The sequence below is a fragment of the Eurypyga helias genome, unplaced genomic scaffold (assembly GCF_000690775.1).
Source record: "Eurypyga helias isolate BGI_N326 unplaced genomic scaffold, ASM69077v1 scaffold34697, whole genome shotgun sequence".
Lineage (NCBI taxonomy): Eukaryota > Metazoa > Chordata > Aves > Eurypygiformes > Eurypygidae > Eurypyga > Eurypyga helias.
In genome coordinates, this window is record NW_010261667.1 from 1 (window position 1) to 10,549 (window position 10,549).

The 10,549-nt window shown below is 50.0% G+C and overlaps 2 protein-coding genes across 2 annotated transcripts in view; one reads left to right on the forward strand and one right to left on the reverse strand.

Moving 5' to 3' along the window:
* Positions 1 to 4,009: 4,009 nt before the first annotated feature.
* On the forward strand, positions 4,010 to 7,870 carry LOC104512469 (solute carrier family 25 member 33-like; the record flags this gene model as incomplete). The annotated part of the gene is made up of 7 exons (XM_010155453.1): positions 4,010 to 4,033; positions 4,785 to 4,961; positions 5,920 to 5,997; positions 6,318 to 6,418; positions 7,047 to 7,113; positions 7,287 to 7,570; positions 7,671 to 7,870. Coding segments are annotated over 7 exons (931 nt in total), but the record flags the coding sequence as incomplete, so codon positions are not given.
* A 1,777-nt stretch (positions 7,871 to 9,647) lies between these two features.
* Positions 9,648 to 10,549, reverse strand: part of CLSTN3 (calsyntenin 3) — a gene marked incomplete at its 5' end in the record, with an annotated part of 7,090 nt that continues 6,188 nt past the window's right edge. Inside the window, 2 exons of the mRNA XM_010155454.1 lie at positions 9,648 to 9,818; positions 9,908 to 10,125. Coding sequence (XP_010153756.1) covers positions 9,648 to 9,818; positions 9,908 to 10,125 — 389 coding nt within the window. The remainder of the gene's footprint in view (positions 9,819 to 9,907; positions 10,126 to 10,549) is intronic.

A 10,549-nucleotide genomic window follows, 5' to 3' on the forward strand; every position in this document is an offset into this window, starting at 1 on the left:
GTCCTCTCGGACTTCAAATAGTGCGGCTGATTCTGCCGAGTGAAGTGTTGGGAGTGTGGATCCCAGCAGGGCCTCGGAATTCCCAGCGTGCCCCTGAGCAATTCCCTTCTTGCGCAGTGTTTCACCTTTCCTCTCTTCAAAAACGTTTATCATTTAAGTCTCAAAACAGCCATCTTTAAGTTTATGATGTCCTAAAGCAGAAGGTGCTGTGCTTCTCCAGACTTGGAGTAACTGCGGAACTCTGGCCTCGGCAGCCGCCCAACCCGTTTCCAAGTTCAGCCAGCCCGTTGGAATCTGCATCAGAATGAGGTCTGCAGTATATCATGTGCAATAAAGCCCGTGATTTAATTGCTCTGAATTAATACATTTCCAGCTTTCTGCAGCTAATGCAGTTGCTGTGCTGTGTTGATCTGGGCTTGTATGTACTTGCCTGCTCAGTTCCCAGTGCTATTTATATATGCTATTTATTAATTTATCCTTTGAACTATATAGTCAGTGCATCCTAGCCTTTCTGAATATTTTTTTTCCATATTTGTTAGCTTTCTTCTTAAGTTTTTCCCCATTTTTCACTTTTGTTCCTGAAAAACTACAGGAGTTTGGCTAGCGACAGGAGTCGTAGCAAGTGGGAGTTGGCAGTCTGTATCCTGACCTCGCCCATTAGGCAGTAATTCTTGAACTGCAATTAAAACCCAAGAGATGAGCAAGGTGAATAGGAGATGAAGAAGTTCAGGTTACTGCTGCAGTGTATAGTTCATACTTTTGTTTTACCTAATGAAACGAGATCTCATTGATGAAGGAACAGTTGTTCACTTTATCTTCTAGTAGGAGAACTGGGGACCATCAGACTGAACTCAGGAGAGTGTTGTTCAGAACTAATGCAAAAACATAGCTCTTAACACAGTGTGCAGTTAAACTGTGGGACTCCTGGCCGCAGGGTATTAGAGGGTAAAAGCTTTTTACGTGTCCAGAAAGCAGTCTTAAAGAGTGATGAAAAAGAATGTGTCGAAGGCTGTTTGAAAGCAATGCAGCATTTCTGGCTGAGGAAATCCCTGAGCTGAAAATTGCAGATAACCTGGGAGGGTTTTCTGGAGATGAGTATTTCTCCTGTTCTTCCGTAGGTGTCCTAGGCAGAGTCCTAGCTTAACTGCAGATTGCCTGACCTAGCATTGCTGGGTTTAAATGGAGATCTGCGAGTCATCTAAATTTTTGGCTAGCCTAAGTAAGGTAAGGGCTAAAATGTGAATTATCAGTAAACCTTGGCACCTCTGCGCCTGTTCTCATACCCTTTTAAGATAATTGAGAAATGTTCACAGTGGTTTTTATATTTCTCTCAACTAATCCACTTTTTCTGCCACCTCAAACTTGCCAGTTTTCCTTTTAAAATGTGAAAGAAAGTTCTAGAGGCAAGTACCATTTTCTAAGGTAAAACTACCCGTCTTCTTCACTTAGCTCTTTTTGCCACTGCTTTGCTCTGGGAGTACAGTGTTGTGCTGGTTGTCAACTCCTGATGAGTGCTCTTCATCATATTTTGGAAGAATTCCTTTCTTCCCTGCTTCTAGAGTTAGGACTTTAGGGCTTGGGTTGTGTCAAACCAGTCTGTTTAAGCACAGCATGAGGACCCTTGGTGACTGCTGGGTTCCACATGTTCGTTTAGTTATTTGCCAGTCCTTGCAGCTTTGCTCAGTGCTGTGACAATCTTTGTCACCTGTGGATTTTATCAGAAGTGAAATGTCCTGTTTGTTGGTGGAGAAACTGAAAATTGTTAGGTCCAGCCTGGAAGTGATTTTCCTAGACCACTGCTGTTTGATTCTTCACTGAACAAGTGGTTTCAAGGCAGGGAAAAAAAAAAATTTTTTTTTCCTTCTCTTTGAGATTTTGTGGTCTGATTTTAATCCATTTAGCATTTATTCTATAGACAGTGCACTAAGGCTCTGAGTGTGGGGGTTTTGTGAGATATCAAGCTCACTTTTTGAAAAACTGAATTATGTTACAAAAACTGAATTATGTTACATATTTGTAGTTGCTTTTGTGAATCCAACTTTTGTTTGTTAAGTTCCATTTTAAAAAAATATATATAGATAGCCTTCCTCACCACACTTTGATTAGTACAAAGTGTCTTTTAAGTCTGTAGTGATCTGATTCCGTAATTCTCTTCTGGCACGAATCTCAGGTCATATAACCATACAACCTTAGCAGCATAAATTATTACAAACACACTTTTTTGTAGTCCTGGTAGACATTGGAACTCTTATAGGCTAATGTATTTCCCCAGCTCCCTAACATTTCATGAGCATTTACACTAGGCTAAAGTTCCCCAGTTCCCTAACATTTCATGAGCATTTACATCTGTAGGTATAAAGTTTCCTCAACCAGCTATTTTTAATACCCATGGCCTGAGGTGTTTTATGCCTGCTGATTTGAAAATGTTTGTTCCATCTCGATTTTGTTCAATTTTGCCTTCATTGGGCTGCAGAGTAATCCATCCCTCTGTGACAAGAGAATGTAATTTTCCATTTCTCCTGAAACGGAAGAATTTTGGAGACCTGTGCCTTTCATACGTTGTGAGCAGCTGTATCATGTGGTGCATGATGAGACATCACAGTTGAGATTTCTTACAGTTTTCAAAAAACTGGTACACCCTATTTCCTTAGCTTTGTTCAGTCAGTGTTTGTTCCCGGAAAAATCATCCTTAGTCTCACCATTGAGCCATAGTGGCTCAGAGATCCCCCTTCACCTCCAACTCTCTGTCTGCTGATTAAGTGAACACCATGCTAAGGAGTAACAATTTCTTTAACTCTATTTTTTTTTTTTCTCCTTAAATCTTGTCTTTTATCTATACATATCAGTAGCTTGAGGAACATGAGCTCAGGAACTTGTATCTACTGGAGGTGTGGGTTCAAATTCATATCCTGACCATGCTCAGGTAGGGACTTCCTGAAGAAACGAGATATTATGAAAACATTACATAAAGTTGTGCCTCCTTATGCACTGTTAGAGAGAAAAATCTTTAGGATACCAAGCAATGGCTTCTCTAACTCTTGTCCTGTTGTAGTTGTTTGCTCACCTTTTAGATAAGGCGATGAAACCGCTCTGTTTGTAATTCAGATACATCTTTATTTGTCACCACTGTAGTCAATCTCCTGGACTGGAAACTACACTTTGGGGCAAGAAAACAACAGGCCTGTAAGTCTGGATCTTGTATCAGGCAAATTAGTAGCAACTATGGTAAAGAAGAGGACTGCTGGACCCCTGAATGAATATGGTCTGCATGGGAAGAATCAACGTAGCTTTTGTAAAAGGGGTCCCTGCCTCATGCCGCTCCTGGAGCACCGTGTAGGCTGTCTTGGTGTCCATGCTTGATCAGCTTGTCCATCCGGAGAACCTGAGCCAGGAGCTCCACTGCTTTGCTTTGTGTTGTCTTCTGAGCACGACTTTAAGTTCTTTGGTCAGGTTCCACCTTGTCCCAGATTCCTACCACTCCTCTCATCTCCTGAGGGAAATTGCTGCTGATGGGCTGCTCGGCAAGTCATCACCACTGCGTAGCTCTGCAAAGGGCTTGACAGAGCCGCAGGGGTATAGTGGAGTAGCGTAACTAGTTGCTGGCATCACTAGCTGCATAACCTTCTGGCTGCCAGATCTTCAACTCTCGGATTTCACTGCAACAGGCATCCTTTTTTTTTAAATTTTCATTTCCCTAACACGCAGGCCGTAATAAATGAAGCCCCAGGAGCAAAGGCTGTGAGAGCAATGTATGTGTGCGCTGAGCTGTACAGATTTTTTCAAAATAATGCGTCAGAATGCCAGCCATTCGCTTTCCTGCACCATCGTCTGTCATTCTGTTGATACACTTGATTCTTCCCCGACAGCTTGTTCTTTGGTTGGCTTTTCTTTCATTAGAGCAGGGTGAGTTTTTAAGTCTTCATTTCTTGTGAAATGATGCGAGTTTGGCTGTAGCAGATAGGCACAACTGTGTTTTCCTCAAAGGCTCTTGCACGGTTGTTCTGTGCAGATTCATCTCCAAACAGTCTCTCAGGTACTGAGCATCCTCTAGAGCAGAGCTGTCAGTCAGAGGATCTGAAGGGGCAGAAGAACGGAACGTCTCGTTCTGACTTGTCCCTGGGTGGCAGAAAGGGACAAAGGGGATACGTGTCCTTTCAGCGGTACTGAGGTACGACTTGACTGATGGATGGTGATGGTTCGTGACTTCCAAAAATACCTTCTCTCTGCTCAAGGTCAGGGTCCTCTTTGATTAACCGAGTCAGGTTGGGGGTGAGCCTGGCTGTTGGCAGGAAATATAGGTTTTGCTTACAGGGCCTTGCCAATGAGGGCCTGAACGGGTTTTGGGTTGAAGACACGGTCAGGCGGAGGGGTGGGAGCGTTCTGTGCTACCCCTCTGAGCCAATGCTGCTGTGGGGAGGTGTGAGGCACGGTGCCTGGTGAGCTCAGCAGGAGGCATTGCAGCGAGGTTGGGCAGCAGCAGTGTTTGCTCTGGGAAATTCCGAATGCAAAGATCAGCAGCTTTGAGCTGAGGGACTGCCGAGTCCCTGTGGACTTGGGACTGTTTGTCTCAAATACTGAGTGAGGTTTCGGAGGGAGGCTGCCAGAAGATGTCCCAAGCTAAGCCGTTATCGCGTTAATCAGTGTCAGAGCAGGAGGTCACGTGTGACGCAGGCTGGGGGACCTAACCTCCTCTCCTAGAGGGGAGAGACTGTGGACAAGCAGGGTCAGAATTATTGCCCTGTTCCTGCACAGGGGTCATTCTTATATGTTCTGTTATGCCCTAGATGTGGTGGCACAGCTGGAGCCATCCTGACCTGTCCCCTGGAAGTGGTGAAGACACGTCTGCAGTCATCCCAACTGGCACTGCGACCTCTGTGCCTCTCCGAGATACAGCTGCCGGGCATGAGTGTGCGGCTGATGAACCCTACCCCACCATCTCCTGGAGTGCTCAAGTTGCTGAGGTGAGGAGGATAGGCCAGTGTGCACGTCAGCACCTGGGGGGTGGAGGTTTGGCCGTCAGGGTGGGGCGGGGGACGGGGAGAGGGAGAAGTAGCATTCGAACTGAGGCTCTGAAAACTGCAAGAGCAGTAGGAGGTTTCATCACAGCATAGGGACATGTGTTTCTCACAGCTAATCTGTGCTTTGAACTCCTGAGATTGCAAGGCAGCTTTTGGGACTGTGAGAAGTTTCTCAGCCAGCGGGTTTGATCAGACCCAGAGTGATGGTGTCAGCAAGAACAGGAAGCAATGACTGAAAGAGAGAGGAGAAGTGGATGGAGAGAAAATGGGAGTAGGGTAGAAAAAGGATAACATGAGAGGTGAGGAGGGGATGCTACAAGAAGTACAGGAGAATGAAGAAGGAGGAGGAACAGGAGAGTCCCTAGCTTAGAGCCCTCAACATCAGAAGGATATCAACTGGTTGGAGTGAGTCCAGAGGAGGCCGCGGAGATGCTCCGAGGGCTGGAGCCCCTCTGCCATGGGGACAGGCTGGGAGAGTTGGGGGTGTTCAGCCTGGAGAAGAGAAGGCTCCGGGGAGACCTTATAGCCCCTTCCAGTGCCTGAAGGGGCTACAAGGAAGCTGGGGGGGGACTTTTTACAAGGGCCTGTAGTGACAGGACAAGGGGCAACGGGTTTAAATTGAAAGTGGGGAGGATTCGATTGGATATCAGGGAGAAATTCTTCCTGGAGAGGGTGGGGAGGCACTGGGACAGGTTGCCCAGAGAAGCTGTGGATGCCCCATCCCTGGAAGTGTCCAAGGCCAGGCTGGATGAGGTTTGGAGCAACCTGGTCTAGTGGAAGGTGTCCCTGCCCATGGCAGGGGGGTTGGAACTGGATGGTCTGTAAGGTCCCTTCCAACCCAAACCACTCTGTGACTCTATGATTAGTTATTTGCTGATGTCTCCGTTGGTTCCCTCCGTAGGGCCATCCTTGAGAAGGAAGGCGTGCGATCCCTGTTCCGAGGTCTAGGCCCAAACCTTGTTGGGGTTGCTCCTTCGCGGTGAGTACTGCTCCCTGAGCACAGCTCATGCTGTACACTTCTTAAAGGGCCTCCATGGCACCTATTACCCCACATTCTGAAAGCAGCCTGGGCCTTGCGCTTATTGTGCCACAGGACACGATCGCACAGACGTTTTCTGAACCTTCGGATCATAGTTGTAGGACCAGATGGTTGCTGTGCGCCTACTATAAATGCTGCCTGATGTCAGCACAGACAAACCTGTGCTGGGAATAAGAAAAGTTGGAGTGAGACTTCACAGCAGTGCTGCCTCCGCTTCTTCTAAGTGAGCTGTAACCTCCCCTGTATTTCTTTCCAAGCAGGGCTATTTATTTTGCTGCCTACTCAGGTGTTAAGGAGAGGCTTAATGCTGTGCTTGTACCAGAGTCCAAGAAAGTACACATGCTGTCAGCAGCCTGTGCAGGTAAGCATCTTCTGTCTCAAACCAGAGCCCAGGTGCCCTTCTGTCTCTAAGTGTAAACGGGTTTCATTCCTTCCCCAGTGCTCCTCCCATGAGTTCTGCTGTCTTTGGAAGTTTTCTCCTTCCACACACGGGGCAGTGAGTTCCTCGGCCAACCAGAATGTTCTCTCGTTCTTTAGGCTCATCTCTTCAAGTCATGGATCTAGTCTTTACCCCTTCAGCTGCTGTCAGGAAAAGAGCTCCGTTCCTCTGTGAGAGGGGAAGGCAGTGTGCAATTTAGACCACTCTCAGAATCATTTCTCTTGATATATCCTGGTTCTCTAGCACAACTGATCACTCTTGGAAGTTTAGCCCGTTGTTCCCTGCCTCTCTGTAACACCAGGGCCTGTAGCAGGTTTATGTTGGAGTCAGGGAAGCTAATTACCACCAGAGAAAGGCTGGAATGGGGGAGGAGGAGAATTAAATAGTCTGCCCTAAATGTCTGTCCTCCCACCGGAGCTCAAGGTGATTCTCAGATTGCAGATGCCTGCAGCTCGCCAAGCAGAATTCGGCGAGCTGCTAGATCAGCACCTCTTCACAAACTGTCAGTGTGATCCTGGTCTCATGGCTGTGTTCCTCTTCTGTTCTCCAGGCGTTGCCTCTGCCACACTCACCAACCCCATCTGGTTAGTGAAAACCAGGATGCAGCTGGAAGCCAGGTAAGGCAGGCTGGCAGCGCAGAGCCGCTCCGTGTCGGGTCAGGGCTGGTTTGGGGGGTGGGGTGGGGGTCTGTGACTTGCCAGCAGGACACAGCTCTTCAAGGCATGCTGGGTAAGAGCCCTACAGTGTTCACAACAGCATTTGGCGTTCTAACCCTCCTTCCTCTTGACAGGGCGAAGGGTGAGACGGCCAGCAATGCTCTCCAGTGCGCCATGCGCGTGTACCACGCTGAGGGCCTCCGCGGGTTTTACCGGGGCATCACTGCCTCCTACGCTGGAGTGTCGGAGACCATCATACACTTTGTCATCTATGAAGCACTGAAACAGCAGCTGAGGAACAGCCGTCATTCCCTTTCCCCACCACTCACGCTGTCGCCCAACAGCCGCGATTTCTTTGGGCTGATGGGAGCTGCTGCCGTCTCCAAAACGTGTGCTTCGTGCATTGCGTACCCACACGGTGAGTGGGTCCTCTCTCCTTGCTTCTGTTCCCCTGGCCGGGCCGGGCCGGGCCTGTAGGATCACTCCGCTAAACACCGCTTTCCTTTTTGTCTCTCCAGAGGTCGTTCGGACACGGTTGCGAGAAGAAGGGTCACGATACCGTTCCTTTATACAGACTGTGCAGCTCGTGGTCCGTGAAGAGGGACCCTTGGCTTTGTACCGAGGGCTCCTGGCTCACTTGATCCGCCAGATTCCGAACACGGCTATCATGATGGCTACCTATGAACTCATCGTACATTTGGCCTCTTCTACCTTGTGAGCACACCGCAGCACCTGGCGAAGGCTGCTGCAGAGGTACAGCAACCTCATCCTCCTGAGGCTCGGCCTTTTTCCGTGCTCCGAGAGGTGGTGCTTTTCATCACGTACCAGAACTGGGTCAGGCGTAGCATTCTCACTACATAAGCCTGTTTTGTGCCACGTTTTTTGGCTCCATTATGCCCAGTGTAGCCTTTCTTCTTTCTGGAGACTTGAATAATTCCAGTGCTTCAAGATACCAGGGCACTGGTTTGACAGTGCCTGCTGTAAGCTCCCCGTATGAAACAAGGGCATGGAATTTACTGGGAAGGAGACAAAGGAGGAGGCGTAAGAGTATCCCAGACAGCCTCAGCATGGTCACTTCTTCTGGAGCCAGTGACCACCGTATGTGGGCGCAGCTGGACATGAAGACAGGCCAGAGCTGAGTTGTCCGAGGGAAGTGCAGCAAGCTGAGATCTTGTGCTGAGACCTTTCCTGCTCCCGGGGGCTCTCCCATGCTCGCGGAACTGTGCTGCCTTCCAGCCTTTCTCACCCTTGGCTGCCAGCACGTGTCCTGTTGCAGAATCTGCCTTTGGGACTTAACACCTTGCAGCCGTTGCCCTAAGGCGTGTCAGGCAGCCTCTTTACAACTTGCGGGGTCGGAATAATCAGAGCCAGGGAAGAAGCACGACCTGCTGTGAAGCACTGCCCTAACAGCTCGTGCTACTGGGCTCGTAGCCCTGCGTTGCCAACGTCTGTTGTGTTCCCATCCCCTCCGTTCCCAACAGAAGGAGGAGGACACCTCCTTCCCTCAGAAGTGCTGGGACTGTTCTGCTACAAGCTGGAACCTCTGGTGTGAAAAATACTCTTTTATGCTGGTAAAGAAAGCAGATCAGGTGAAACTATGGATGATGCTGAGGATTTGGTCTTTTCCTGGGGATGATACACCGAGGGTATGGGAAGAGCCTTATTTTCTTTCTGCAATCAAGAACTCAGTTTGCTGCGGGCGTTACGCCTGCCCGTGACAGGCTGGGATGCCTTCTCTCCTTCTCTCTCTGGGGGTTCCTAGCCCCCTCCATGCTCTGGGGAAGGCTACACAGTGTTTACAAAGCGTATTCTGGTTCTCCAAAAGGCGGGCGGGGGTTAGGGTCGGGGTGATGCGTTCCAACCCGCACGCTAAAAACTCTAACCCTTCCCCGGGACAGGGCAGTCCTTCTGGTAAAGGGACGCTCTGGGCAACCTCCAGCCTCACGGTAGAGGCTCCCTGACTGTAACGAAAAACTGCAGAAGCCCCAAAGAGTTTATTTGAAATCCATTTATTTTAAAATCCACTTTTGTTTCCTCAGCCTTCTTCGTTCATTTCGTTGAGGAGTATCGAGGGTTTTACAAAGCGACACAAGCTGCAGTGGGGGATTTTTTTTGTTGTTGTTGTTTTTTTTGCATGAAACAAGAGTAAACCTCAAACGACAACATTGAAAAAATATACAATATATATATATATCTGGGGAGGGGGGTGAGAGACCCCGCTCTGAGCCCTGTGGCTGGCTCCTCCTTCTTTCCAAGCCCCTCCTTCCTCCTTGCAATCTGAACTGTGCCACCACAAGTGCTTCCAGGGAGGTGGGGTCAGGAAGTGGGGAATGTCCACCATGAGCGTGGCAGAAGACAACATGGGAGGCGGAAATGGGAAATGAGGGAGGAGCGCGTGTGTACACGGTGGGGGAAGGAAGAAGCTAAAAGTAAGACACCTCCTCCTTCCAGCCATATGTTTTGGGGGGATCCACTGGAGTGGTGTGTTAAAGCTCCTAGTAGCGGTGAGGGCCGTCGCCTTTGCCGATGATGTGTCGGTCACCTACGTCATTGCTGTCCGGCGAGTCGGGGGTCTCCGAGTCGGTGCTGTCCTCTTCATCCTCCAAGCATTCACCAGCTCTGCCCTCCCTGCTTTCCGCCGCTCTCTCCTGGCAGCTCTGGTAGGACTGGGAGATGGGACACGGGGAGGTAAGCGGAAGGATCTGGCCACCCAGGCGCCCACCCAGCAGCCCCAGCCGCCGTGCCTGCCCCTCACCTCCATGGGGTTCACGATGATGGTGAGGGCCGAGTCGTCCCAGAACATGTCGCCCTCTTTGCCCCCGGTGCCGGTGTGCCCCTCTTCCGCAGCCCCAGGGACCTCTTGCCCCGCTCCCCGCCGGTGCAGGGAGTGGATGCGCAGGATGCCGAGGATCACCATGAGTGCCAGGAAGCCCACGCACACCACGATGATGACAGTGGCAGCACTGGGGACCACTTTGGAGAAGGAAAACGAGAAGGTGCGGTTAGAGTCCGCAACAGAAACGGGGTTTCCATCTGACCTGGTGGGCAGAGCCTGGGTTTTCAGTCTAGGCAGGAACACATCCTGACTTTTCTGCTCCCCTTGGCGCACGCAATTCCTGCCTTTAGCTGCTGTATCTTTGCTGGAGGCCTGCATGGTTTTCCAGGATGCCTAGGGCCAGGCATCCTCGGATCTCAGCCCAGCTTGTAGACTGCGTGGCTTTACTGAAGTCACCAAAACATGTCGCACGGCAGCCACCTGGACCCCCCTCTTGGGACCTCTGAGGGCACGATGATGACTGTCACAGGGCGCGATCTAGACCCCAGCCTGGTCTAGTGGAAGGTGTCCCTGCCCCTGGCAGGGGGGGGGGGGGAGGGTGGGGGTTTATGTGCCCTCCCC